This window comes from Thamnophis elegans, chromosome 12 (assembly GCF_009769535.1).
Source record: "Thamnophis elegans isolate rThaEle1 chromosome 12, rThaEle1.pri, whole genome shotgun sequence".
Taxonomy (NCBI): Eukaryota; Metazoa; Chordata; class Lepidosauria; order Squamata; family Colubridae; genus Thamnophis; species Thamnophis elegans.
This window is the reverse complement of record NC_045552.1, coordinates 40,275,213-40,288,751: the sequence shown is the minus strand read 5'-3', so window position 1 is coordinate 40,288,751 and position 13,539 is coordinate 40,275,213. Positions and strand designations below refer to the sequence as shown.

General features: G+C 39.3%; 1 protein-coding gene across 2 annotated transcripts in view; it reads right to left on the bottom strand.

Moving 5' to 3' along the window:
• ACSL4 (acyl-CoA synthetase long chain family member 4) overlaps positions 1-13,539 on the bottom strand; it is a 50,420-nt gene that overhangs the window by 13,258 nt on the left and 23,623 nt on the right. Inside the window, exons 3-9 of one of the 2 annotated variants that reach the window (XM_032228571.1) lie at positions 11,038-11,277; positions 9,229-9,406; positions 8,252-8,361; positions 7,503-7,641; positions 5,288-5,438; positions 1,070-1,193; positions 450-521 (exon numbers count right to left, since the gene is read on the bottom strand). In XM_032228571.1, coding sequence (XP_032084462.1) covers positions 450-521; positions 1,070-1,193; positions 5,288-5,438; positions 7,503-7,641; positions 8,252-8,361; positions 9,229-9,406; positions 11,038-11,265 — 1,002 coding nt within the window. In that variant the 5' untranslated portion in view covers positions 11,266-11,277. Of the gene's footprint in view, positions 1-449; positions 522-1,069; positions 1,194-5,287; positions 5,439-7,502; positions 7,642-8,251; positions 8,362-9,228; positions 9,407-11,037; positions 13,506-13,539 lie in introns of those variants that run through there. The other variant, XM_032228570.1, reaches the window with a different exon arrangement.

The window sequence follows — 13,539 nt, the reverse complement described above, 5'->3', positions numbered from 1 at the left end:
TGGCTGTTTCAAGCAAACAAAGCTGTAGATATATGCACACCTGCAATTGGTTTTATAAGATCCCGAATTTCAAAATGTTATTAGTTTCTCAAAATATAATATACAAAAAAACCTAATGGCAAGGAAGGAAAGAGTGTTACTTCTGACTCTTTTGTGTGCAGTAGAATAAGGTAAGAGCATAAAAGTTCAACTTTTTTACTTTTATATAATTATATATACTATATTTTAAGAAACTAATAAAATTTTGAAATTAGTTATTAAAAGATCCAACATGTAGGGTTTTTTTTTTGACCTGTGGGTTTAAGATGGGTGATCTATATAAACCTATTGGGAAAAATAAGTGACTATACTTTTTAAAGTTTAAAGTTTAACATTTAAGCCATTTTTAATAAAGTTACCGCATGGAATATGCAGAATTTCACAAGTATCTCATCTTTACTGATACTTACTGGCACAGCCGCCATCAAGGTGGGCTTCAGAACACTGCAGTCTCCTTTGCTTCCCTTTTTAATTTTGCTGGACTGAAAGAAAGAAGGGGAGGGAGCGAGAACCCAATTTCAATTTCAATTATTTTCACAGAAGAATAAAACTATACAAAGGTGCTTAGGGCGATTGAATTTTGCAAATTGAAATAATAAGCTGAAGGAATGAAAGGCAGAGCACTGATTGTATTTCAGTGCTTGAGGGTCAAAGAGCTGATCAGATTCTAAAGCTGATGAGAACACGGAAAACTTGCAATCGAGACAATTAGAAATGTTTCAGGAATACAGTTTTGAGATGTCCTTATCTGTTCCCATAACTTTGGCTCAGATTATTGTAGTGGCAAGCTTACTTCTCACTTTAAGGTTATACAATAGTATATTAATCTGTGCTGTTTTTAATGCTTTAATATTGTAATAACCTTTTACTTCTTTTACAATTTTTAAGCTGCCCAGAGTCACCTTGTAGGGGAGATGGGTGGAATAAAAATAAACAAACAAAAAAAATGAATTTCTATCCAATGTTTGGCATTAATTGAACATGTTTCCTCCTAAACAATTTACAAAGCATCTCCCATCCATTGATTTACCTGGTCTGACAGGGTGAGTGGTGAGGAATATCCAATCCTGCAGCCATAAGTAATGCAGGAAATTTCTGCTGTCAGTTCTAATACATGAGCCAAAGGCAAGTAGCCAATGTACGTGTCGTTGGGTCTAAGGGAGAAAATGTATGGTAAATTGTTTCAATATGGCAGTCACGGATTATCTTGGTCTAAATAAACACAGAGCATGGTTTGGGTTTTTGTCTCTTAACCGGGGACAACTGAATCCTTGCAGTCTAGTGGAGGGGTCTCCAGCCTTGGCAACTTTATGATTTGTAGACTTCAAGTCCCAGAATTCCTCAGTCAGCCTGGTTGAGGCTGAGGAATTCTGGCTGAGGAATTCTGGGAGTTGAAAGCCATAAGTCGTAAAGTGGCCAAGGTTGGAAGCTGGTCTACTGTACATTCAGGTTGACAAAACATCACTTTGGATCAACTGAGTTAAAATGCAACTTCAGATAAATTGTGTGACCTCCAGAAGTAAGGATCTCAACTTGCTCATGCTGGGTAGAGAGTTCTGGGGGTTACGGATACAGATTAACAGAGTTGGCAGGGACCTTGTAGATCATCTAGTCCAACCCACTGCTCAAGCAAGAGACCCTACACCATTTTTGACGGATGGCAGTCCAGTCTCTTCTTGAAAGCTTCCAGGGATGAAGCTGTCCACACAGCTGGACAACTCCCAGATTGAAGAAGGCTGTTGTCTCCATCTGCTTTGACAGACCTTATACCTGTCCCTTTTAGTTACTAGGGTAACAGAAACGTTATGTTCTACATGCAATTTATGTCATTCAAGCCAGAATAGGTCAGTCCTGGAGTGAGGGCTCCAGTCTGTAGAATGGTCTGTTGGGAGAGGTTTGCTTAGAGCTTATCCTGCAGTTTTTTTGTCTCCCAGATACTTGAAATAGGTTGATATTTTGGTGTGTTAAAATCCCAGACTATTCTACTGCTACACTTTATTATACAGGCAGTCCTTGTGTCAGTCAGGCCTGCAGCTTTCTTTTGGATCTTTGGCCTGCCACATTTTATATTATTCTAGTATGCATTTTCTATTGTGGGAAAATGGGAGTGGGGATTGTACGTAGTTACCTACTGTATAGCCAAAACAAAATTCCTTCTAGAAAGCCAAGGTCATTCTTTCTCTCTGCACCTCTGCACCTGACTGGAACTGGATGGATGGAACTGCCAGCATGGCAGTGGGAGATTGGACCATGTGATAGACTTGTGGGTGTGGGGGCAAGATCTTGAACTTTCAACTGGGTGGGGAAAACCGGGAAGCTTTCAGATTTGGGTTTTCCCAGATGTGCCAACATGACTCTCTTAATAAATTGGAACTTTGAGCAATACTTTGCCTTGGACTCTGATTTATTTTTGGATGTTATTTGGAACCCTGACACCTTGACTTACAACCATTTGTTTAGTGACCATTCAAAGTTACAACAGCACTGAAAAAAGTGACTTACGACTATTTTTCACACAACCATTGCAGCATCCCCATGGTCACGTGATCAAAATTCAGACGCTTGGCAATTGACTCATATTTATGACGGTTTCATATCCAGGGTCATGCAATCCCCTTTTGTGATCTTATGACAAGCAAAGTCAATAGGGAAGCCAGATTCACTTAACAACTGCAGGGATTCACTTAACAAGTGTGGCAAGAAATGTCGTAAAACGGGGCAAAACTAACTTAACAAATGTCTCACTTAGCAACAGAAACTTTAAGCTCAATCGTGGTTGTACGTTGACAGCTACCCGTATTATGATTCATTACCATCCCGAATGCTCATATTATTTTGTGTTGAAGCCTCTATAGATTATACTTTAAACAATTGTGTACAATGCTCAAAGTTGAAGTTAGCAGGCAATCCAGGAATAAGTTGTGCACAAACACACTAACTCACTCCAGCCTCCAAGTTCTAGCAGTCAAGAGCACCAATGCTTTCTCTGCTTGACTTTTGTGTAATTAACAGGCCTAGTAAAGCTTGAAAGGCCATCGTGGATTTGCACTGAATCAAACAATAAAAGTAGAGTACAGCTTTGAAGAGTTTGTTCCACTCCTTGAGCAGTGTAACTGCATATTTCTGCTTCTCTTGCAGCAGCAAAAACAGGGGAAGACTTATCTTTACCGCTATATAAAGATTAACCTTATTGCTTTTATTGCTCAAAGAGTGGAAGAAACTCTCCCCGGGAAGCAAATTACCAAGAAGAGAATAAGCTGTGTCTCCAAAGCAAGTGAACCTTGTTATCTCTTCGAGATACATATACTTATTTCTAATCTTGATTATTAATCAGTTTAAGTTTATAGATCAGTATTTAAGGTATAGGTCATTGATTAAGTTCTGAACATGCTGAGTAGCATTCTTCATAGCATTAATGAGCACCACAAAGTTTCTTGCATGGGCTGGGCAGGATATGATAGTGGTGTGTAAACAGGGAAGAAAGAGCTAGATAGCAATATGGATCAATGCCAAGGCTCCAATAAAGGAGAATATTTGTAGCTCAGGCTTGAAACGAGGGGTCCTTGGTGCTCTCTGACTTTGGTTGTTCCTTCGAAGACACTTCATTACCCAAACTAAGTAACTTCATCAGCACAGATAACGTTACATAGTTTGGGTAACGAAACATCCACAAGGAAACAAACAAGAGCACCAACAAGTTCCCTCAATGCAATTACGATCACAAGACCTTAATCCAGTAATACATAACCCTCCTAGTACCAGATGTTATTGTGTCCTAACCACAATCCAAGCCCATTTCCTCAAAATTATGCAAGTTGGTCAAAAATAACAAAAGATTTGGCAATTATATCTTAAGGCTTTGCACGGAAGACCAATGTTTGTGACATTATCACACCAAACGAATGGGAAGGGGAGGGTTACTGGCATTATTATAGGTCCAACAGGTTCGTGGGAACATGGCAATATTCCATCCCTGATTTAATCTCTTCACATATATTGCCGTCACTGCCAAGCATCAAGGAGGATGATAAAAGAATTGGGCCAGCTTAATCTCTGCAACTTCATTCTGTTTACAGGACATGAACACTCGTAGCTGGAAAAGGTAGCACATATTTGGGAAGATCCACCAGGGAATGGATGGTCCTGGGTTTCTACCTGTTGGACTCTCACTGGCTACCCCAAAGGTGCTTTTTCCAAAAGGACTTTCTTGGTTTTTTTCTTTGCAAATCTTTTGCTTCCCATCCAGGAGCTTCTTCAGTTTTAACTTCTAGTTGTAACTTCTAAAAGCTTCTTGGATGAGAATCAATACATTTCCAAGAAAAAAAGTAAGAAAGCCTAGTTGCCTTTTGGAAAAAGCATCTTTGGGACAACCATGACTTGGATGATTGAGAATCTCCATAGACATGTCACCTGCTGCATCCTCTCTATTTGTATTTATTAGTTTGTCAAACATGTACAAGATAGCAGGTATAAATATAAATATAGATATGGACAAAAGAAATGAATACAAATAGATGGGGCAGTAGGACAGGGGCAGTAGGCACACTGGTGTGCTTATGCCCCCCCCTTTATGGACCTCTTAAGAAATGGGTGAGGTCCATGGTAGACAGTTTGAGGTTGAAGCTGTGAGGGTTTGAGGCTGTAACAATGGAGTCAGGTAGATCATTCCAGGCATTGACCACTCTGTTGCTGAAGATGTATTTTCTGCAATCAAGTTTGGAATGGTTTACTTTGAGTTTGTATCTACTGTTTGCCCGTGTATTATTGTGGTTGAAGCTGAAGTAGTCGTTGACAAGTAGGATGTTGTAGCAGATAATTTTGTGTACTACGCTTAAATCAGACCTTAGTCGGCGTAGTTCTAGGTTGTCCAAGCCCAAAATTTCAAGCCTGGTGGCATAAGGGATTCTATTGTGAGCAGAGGAGTTGAGGATTTTTCTCATGAAATACCTCTGGACCAGCTCGATCGTATTAAAGTTCAATATACAGTGTGGATTCCAGACAGATGAGCTATATTCAAGAATTGGTCTAGCAAAGGTTTTGTATGCCCTAGTTAGCAATACAATGTTACCGGAGAAGAAGCTATGTAAAATTAGGTTAACAACTCTTAATGCCTTTTTTGCAATGTTGTAATAGTGGGCTCTGGCACTTAGACCATTTGAGATGAGTATTCTCAGCCCATCTCCCCGTGTTAGTGGAAAAAAATTGAATTATAAACAAATGCATATATTTAATGGCCGGAATCGCTTACCCCAGGCCAGGAATTCGCTCACACTGTCCAGTCATTCCAGCTATGAGATTTTTATGGACCATCATGACCCCTTTTGGCCTTCCTGTGGAGCCACTGGTATACATCACTAAGGCCATGTCTGTAGGAAGAGGGCGGCAGGGAGGGATGCTCACTAGATAAAGATAAGGAGGCAAAACAGTTAAATTAGAATTTTGAGAAGAAAATAAAACTGAGACTAAAACTAATAAAAAGTTTTATACTGTGGGGGGGAAACAGCTAAGTGCAAACAGACTTGCAAACCAAGCAGAGCTAAGCCTTGTGGCTCACATTACAGTAAAATGTTGAAAATGGAGGGGGGGGGAGAGGAAATGTGATCACTGTTGAGAAAAGAAGCTATGGGGCTTAGGTATTCAGTGGCTGTGTGATCAGGACACAGTTATGCCACTTACATCTTTGTAGCATCATTGTGGTTTGTGTCGGACAGCAAAAATTCTTAAGATTCTTCCATTAAGTTGGAAGTTTCCTCATTTATAAAAACCTTTGAATGGGGAAGGCCAGGGGTTATTTTTTTAAAAACTGTATATTTACAGTTTTTTCCCCAAATGCCATCACTCTGCTAAACAAATCATTCCCTCACCACTGTCAAACCATTCACTAAGGCTGCATTACTATTACTATTCATCTTCTCATTGTTCCTATCCCCCATCTCCTCCCACTTATGACTGCAGGACTATAACTTTGTTGCTTGTATCCTTACGATTTATAATGATTGTTTCCCGATTGCTTATTTGTACCCTGTGACTATCGTGAAGTGCTGTACCTTATGATTCTTGACGAATGTATCTTGTCTCTTTTTGTACACTGAGAGCATCTGCACCAAAGACAAATTCCTTGTGTCCAATCACACTTTGCCAATAAAGAGTTCTGTTTTGTTTTGTTCTGTTCTATTCTATTCTATTCTACCCTACCCTATTCACTTCTAGTGCTGGCAAATGAGAATCAGCAGCTTATGATGGTGGTAGTGATGACGATGATGCACCTTGTAAGAACTCTCTCATTCCAGACAGTCTCAAAACAAAGGATGATGCACACTCTCGTGGCACAGCAAGATTACAGCTGCTGATAAGCTCTCTCTCTCTCTCTCTCTTGCTCATCAGTAGCCACACTCCACTTTGTTTCTCCAGGGAGATTAGAGACGGAATCTCAAAAGCCGCAGCTGCTCTTTCCGTGGGTTATGACATCCCCCACTTGTCTTTGAAGAAGACAGAGAAGCCCTTTGACTGGGGTCAGCTCCCTTTAAAATTCAGGGCAAATTTCTAGAGAAGCAGATTACAGGAGGTCCTCAATTTACAGCCTGGTAGTGACCGTTCAGTTACAGTGGAAACTAAAAAAAGTGACATGACCGTTTTTCACAGCTACGACCTTAATGAAGCATCCCCATGATTGAGTGATCAAGACTCGGGTGCTTGGTACCTGGTTCATACTTATGATCGTGGCTGTGTCCCAAGGCCATGTGATCCCCTTTTGTGACCTTCTGACAAGTCAATGAGGAAGCCAGATTCACTTAACAATCGCGTGTCAGGCCTGGAAGCCATCTTTTACATTGGGCCTTCAGGCCTACTACATTTTCTGCTGTGGGAAAATGGGAGGGGGAATTATATGGAGTATGGGAGATATATAGTCTTAATAATATTCCTTTCTCAGAAAGTCAAGGACGTTTTGCCCTGAAGCTGTGATAGTATGACTGGGAAGCATCTCCATTTTTGGACAGTACCTGATTGGACCATGGGATGTGGGTGCTGGGTAGAGACTTTCTTTTGGGTGGGAAAAATCTGGAAACTTTCAGATTCGGGTTTCCCCAAATGTATCAAAATGACATCTCTAATAAAATGGAACTTTGAGGAAACTCAAGACTTGGAGACAAACTTTCAGGGTTGTTACTTAGAAGCCTGACACCATGTTACTAACTTAATAATTGCAGTGATTCACTTAACAACTGTGGCGAAAAAGGTGGTAAAAGAAGCAACACTCCCTTAACTAATGTCTCATTTAACAACAGACGTTTTGGGCTCAATTATGGTCATTAAGTCGAGGAGTTGGAACCCTGACATAAAGTTCAAATCAACGCCAGATAAGGATCAACGGAGTTCAAAAGGGGTTGAACTTGGACTGCTATCAGTTATCTGTGTGTGTTTTCTGGATTTGAATTTATGCAACGAACTCTGACACTACTTACAGTTTTCTGGTTTGGCTCCAAGTTCTTCTACTGCTTGCATGCTATGGATCTCCAGCCCTTTAGGATATTCTGCTTTATTGATAGTCTTATTATCCACATAAATGATGTATTTGAGGCAGGGAATTTTTGACAGTACATTCTGAGGAACAAAAATAGTTGAGAGTTGATTGTAGGAACCCAAGCAAAAATGTTCAATACATGGCATATTTACTTCTCATGATTGGGAAAGTTTGTTGTTGTAATAATATATTCTTCCTACTTCTGACTGTTCAAAAACCGTCGAAATGTGAGGAAATCTTATTTATACAGCTACAACATTTCCAAGGCAAAGAAGTTTCATGCAAAATAAAATGGCTGGTTTTCAAAATTAAATACAGAAATTATAGCTGCTGGGCAAGTTGTTTGTCTGCGATGATTAATTTCTGACAATTTTCAAATAATTGTTAAGGGTATGACCACACATATTTTACAGTCTCATTGCAAATTACCACTGACTACACCTTTATAGTGTACTCAGAAATTCAGCCTAATGAACTTTAAAATGTTAATCTTCTTTAGTCAATAGAATCTATGATGTACTATACATAATGCAAATATTATTTTTTTAAAAATAAAATGTAGGCTTACTTTACAGATTAAATTATGTTAGACCCCATTATTCCCTGTATCTTTTAGTAAAAGTCAGCTCTGATCTAATTTTACTTTGATCTAATATTTAATTTTACTATCATGCTTATAGAAAGATTTACCTTCAGTTTGCCTTCCAAAAGATCTAAGCTAGTGATTAGAAATGATGCTTCGGATTCATTTAATCCATAGGTTACCGCCTCTTCTCCAAGGGTTGCGTATAGTGTAACAACTATTTAAAAAGCAAGAAGTTAGTAAGTAGCTCAAAAACTAATTCAGCTGAAGCAATAAATATTCCATGTTCATTTTATGTTTCGTGTACAGAAGTCCTCAACATACAACAGTTCATTTGTGACTGTTCAAAGTTACAAGAGGACTGGAAAAAAAAGAGGGCTTATGACCATTTTTCACACTTAGGACCGCTGCAGCATCCCTATAGTCATGTGATCAAAATTTGGATGGCTTGGCCTCTGGCATGTATTTATGATGGTTGCAATGTCCTGAGATCATATCAGGGTGAAATTCAGCAGGTTCTGGAGAACCGGCAGCAGAAATTTTGCGTAATTTGGACAACCAGCAAATATCATCTCTGGCTGGCCCCACCCCCATCTATTCTTTGCCTCCTGAGTCCCAGCTGATCAGGAGGGAATGGGGATTTTGCAGTAACCTTCCCCCAGGAATGGGGATTTTGCAAATTTTTAAAAGTATGTAAATACACTGTTACAACAGTGTAACTGTGGTAAGCTCACTTAACAACTTAGCAACAGAAAATTATGTCAAGGATTCCCTGTGTACCAACACTTTTAGAAGATGAACAACGTAAGAAGTAGAATACACTGTTACAACTGTAAAGATTTGTGCCCTAATAAATTCTTTGGTCTTAAAACAAATCATTTTGTTATTTCATGTTGTATATAGTTGAACAATATGTATAAACGTCGTCACTAATTCAACACAGGCACCAGTTTCTAAGATATCTTTGTGCTGGATGATGACATGCCACTGAGGGCAAGCAACTTTTAGGAGTGGTGACTCACTGCAGAGAATCAGGACTATGGCCCTTGTTTATGGGGGGGTGAAATGCAGCACGGATACTCACGGGGAAAGTTGTAAAGGAAGCAAGACTGGGCGGCAATAAACCATTCAGTTCGCGTCTCGCAAAATACAGCCACAGTGCTCTTGGGCGGCAATCCAAGCGCCACTAACCCGCTCCCAAAGTGCTTCACCTTCTGGTTAGTCTCTTCATAGCTCAGCCACCTATAGTTCCCTAGGATTAACTGGTCAAGATTAAACAGTTGTTCAGTTAGCATTAAAGGAAGGAGATCAAAACAAGAAAGACGACTTTAAAAACTAAACAGTTTAACCATTGCTGATATAAATCAATTTATATTCTGGATCAGTTTTTCGTTATTGTTTAAGAAACTGTCCAAGCCACCCTAGATTTCCCTGTTCTGCTCCACTCACTTGGTTCAATAAAAGGAATCCCCTCCCCACCCCGCGAAGCACTTACCATATTTTTCAGAGTATAAGACACATCATTTTCCCTCAAAAAAGAGGGTGAAAATCTGGGTGCATCTTATACGCTGAATACAGCATTTTTTGCCTCTTGAAACCCCACCACCTTTGCAAAAATGGCCATGCATAACCTTTAGGAGGCTTCCAGACTGCTCCTGGGGGCTGGGGAGGGCAGAAATGAGTGAAAGCAAGCCGTTTTTTGCTAGTTTTTGCCCCTCCCATCCCCCAGGAGCACTCTACAAGCCTCCTAAAGGCTATGCATGCCCTTTTTTTCGCAAAGGGAGGTCTGCCTCTTCAAAATCTTGGTGCAATTTTATACTTCTGTGCGTCTTATACTCCGAAAAATATGGTAAACCTCTTATCATGTAACGGCCCATTTCCAATCTAGAGGACAACTACTCTAGAAGGTCTGATTGAAAGCACTCTGCCTGTATTAGCAGTGCAAAGTAACAATGAAAGGGAAATCTAAAATCCATATTTTCACGATGGCCACTATCTAGAACAGAGAAACGCTCAAAAGAAATGGGTCAGCTACAACTTACAGCCATTCACTTAGAGACCATCTGAAGTTACAATGGCACTGAAAAAAGTTACTTGTGACTGTGTTTCATCTTACGACTGTTGCAGCAGCCCCATGGTCAGATGGATCAAACTTCAGATTCTTGGCAACTGACTCATATTTATGATGGTTGCAGTGTCCCCGGGACATGTGATCCTCTTTTGCGACCTTCTGACAAGCAGATTCAATGGGGAAACCAGATTCACTTAACCACCATGTTGCTAACTTTAAAACTGCAGTGATTCTCTTAACAACTGTGGCAGGTAAGGCCTTAAAATGGGGCAAAACATAGCAACCATCTTGTTAAAATATTCATGACTGGGAGTGACATGGGAACAAGGTCAGCCAATTAATAGGCATAGCAACTAAGCCAGCCAATGGGAGCTTAAACAGATCTGAGTCTGTGCAGAGAATTAAAACAGAAACTTAAGCAGTCTGCTGCTCTGAGAAGTAAACTAGCAGTCTGTCTGTGCTTGTCTGCTGAAATAAAGCTAACTGCTTCTGTTTGCCTGTAACTCTCCTGCCTTGTGTTTACTTGGAAGAACCACCTATTGGTATTGTACATCTATTCATCTATTCTTATGTATATAAAGAAGTTAATGAATCCAGCCGAATCAGTTATCTGTGTGTGCTTTCTAGATTTGAATTTATGCAACAAACTCTGACACATCTCACTTAGCAAAAGAAATTCTGGGCTCAATTGTGATTGTACCTCTCTTTCAGAACTAATTCTAGTTTTCTTCTTGTCCTGTTGGAAACCAAGGCATTTATCTTTTCAAGCCTCCCGAAAATCTTTTGGGAAGGATGATTTACACTTGCTCAAAAGTCACTTACCTTTTTAAATACTTTTCCATTTGGCTGCATTTCATTCTCTTCGCTCAGGACCTCTCTTGTTCCCAGACAGTCTTTCTTCCCAAATTTTGTCACAGCAAGTTCAAACAATTTGTCCAGTGTGTCCACTCCAGGAAAGTCTATATTGGCTAATGATTCCATATGCGAAATGGACCGATACGGACTTCCGGGGCTGTCGGAGACGGGCTTAGCTTTTAAGCGCTTCGCCATAGCTTTTTTCTTCTTAACATTTGTAAGAAAATACCAGGGTATGAATACAAGGGCACTGTACACATTTATCAAAAAATACAGGGGGAACCACACAAGGGTCCACAGTCTTTCTTTAAGATTCATAATGGACGGCTTTCTTTTTCTTTTAGATCTGCCAACTGTCCTTTTGGGGAATCCAAGTTTCTTAAGTTTTTTTCCCCCTCAAGGAGGAAGCAGCAGCAGCAGCAGCAGACAAAAGCAGAAACGAAGGCTTTAGGTGGTTGAAGATTAGAAGAATCGCTAAAGGGTTAGAAACGATCAGCAACAATCAGCAATAAGCAGCAGCAAATTATTTGAAGATCACGCTAATCAGAGAGCATTAGAAAAACAGCAATAATTTGTTAGCTTCAGTCTTTGATTGGCTTCATTTCAACATGCAGCTGGACCCTGGACATTAATGGAGCAGTTCTGACATTTGTAAACAGTGTCATTGAATTTAAATCACTGCATCGGAAAGAAGCATATTTCTTCAATGGATCTTTGCCCCACTCTAAATATTTAGGAGAATTAGGTAAACATTTTGCTCTTAAAATGTTATGCTTTTAATCCAATTTGACAATATGACCATTACATCATTATGGTCAAAAGTCCATGGATTTTCCCCACCCCCACAAAGGGCTAACAAAGATTTAGTTAAGGCTGTTTATGATTCCGACAAACATTCCTCTTTGTTGGTTATTGGCAGGATTTTTGTTATTGTAAGGGAAATGGTGTGTTGCAAACTTAAGAAATCTGTTAATTATTACACAAATTATTTAGTAAGTTAATTTCAGCCGACTTTTTTTTAAATTGCATCCTTCTAAGTAAATGTTCAAGGCAGCTCAAACGAAAAGATTAAAGTTAATAAAAAGGCAGGAAGACAAGACCTTCAGCACGAAGAAAAAGACAAGGGTTGGATTAGGAACATTGGAATCAATGTCAATATTTATAATGTCAAGATGATCTATTTTCAGCCCTCTGCCAATGATCAATGTATTTCATGTTGTCAATATTCAGAAGAGGAAGCCTCTGAAAAGGAGGACATGTTATCTAGAACTTTCCCCTAAACTGGGTAATCAAATGGACAGGGGGAGGGGAGGGAAATAAGCTATTTGTCAACTATTACTTCAATCTAATGCTCTCCAGAGTTTTTCGACTGCAATTTTCATAATTCCTAAGGACAAGGCAAAACATCTGGAGGGCACATATGACAGGAAGGCACTTCCAGGGGGAAACTGTAATGAAGCTCAAGAAATATTTTAAGCACTGTCTTAAAGTCTAGGCAACCAGTTCCATCTTAAAATACTTACAGGTTGCAGCCTGGATTCTCCCCATCCCAATAATGAAATATGGTTTGTTTTAGACTTCTTCTGAGTATTGAGGTTATTTACTAGTTAAAAATAACTAACTTATTTTTGGCACAACAGCAGATTTATATATTTGGTTACAGTGTCCAAATTATTGCATTAACCATTAACACCCTGTAAGTTTCCAAGGGGACTTCAGTGATTGGCCTTCACTGAAAACAACGACATGAGATTTAAATCCCAGCTACTGGAATGAAAAGTCTTTATTCTTAATTGTGCTTAATCATTCCAAGTATTTGTCAGGTGAGAAACGGACCACATGCTAAGTTCCAGTTATGTTGATTTATTGCTCACGCCTATATACAAGAATCTAGTCAACTAAAGGTCAGCCTTAAATTGGCACTAGATAAGAATTAATGTAAGGGGTTAGATTTAGACCATTTGTGGGAACATAAGGACTCCAGGATGATTCCTCTCTTGACTCTGCCCCCAGAATCTGCCTGCTGTTCTCTTAGAGTAGCTCCTTACATGCTATTTTGATAATGTTTTCCAGTTTGTTCAACATTCCAGAAGCAGATTTCACATGAAGAATATGCACAGAAAAATGTTAATATTACAATCAATGCTTGACATAACACATAACACAAAGTATTATCTAAGAATAAAGCGCTTAAGAGTTTCTGAAAAAGCAAAATGTGCAAGAATACAATGATTCACAGAATCAGCTCCAAATCAGCTTCCCTGCCCATTCATTTGGATTGATAAGAAGCAGCTCCCAGACAGACTCAAATCCTATTTTAAAACATCCAGTTTTCTTCATCATTTCCCCAAATTAGAAAACACAATATATCACATTGATATGTTCTGCAAAAGCAAGACTGCTGAGTTATATGAGTAATTAATAGATGAATAAAGACAGGCTCCAATTAGAAAGAAAACTGATATTCTA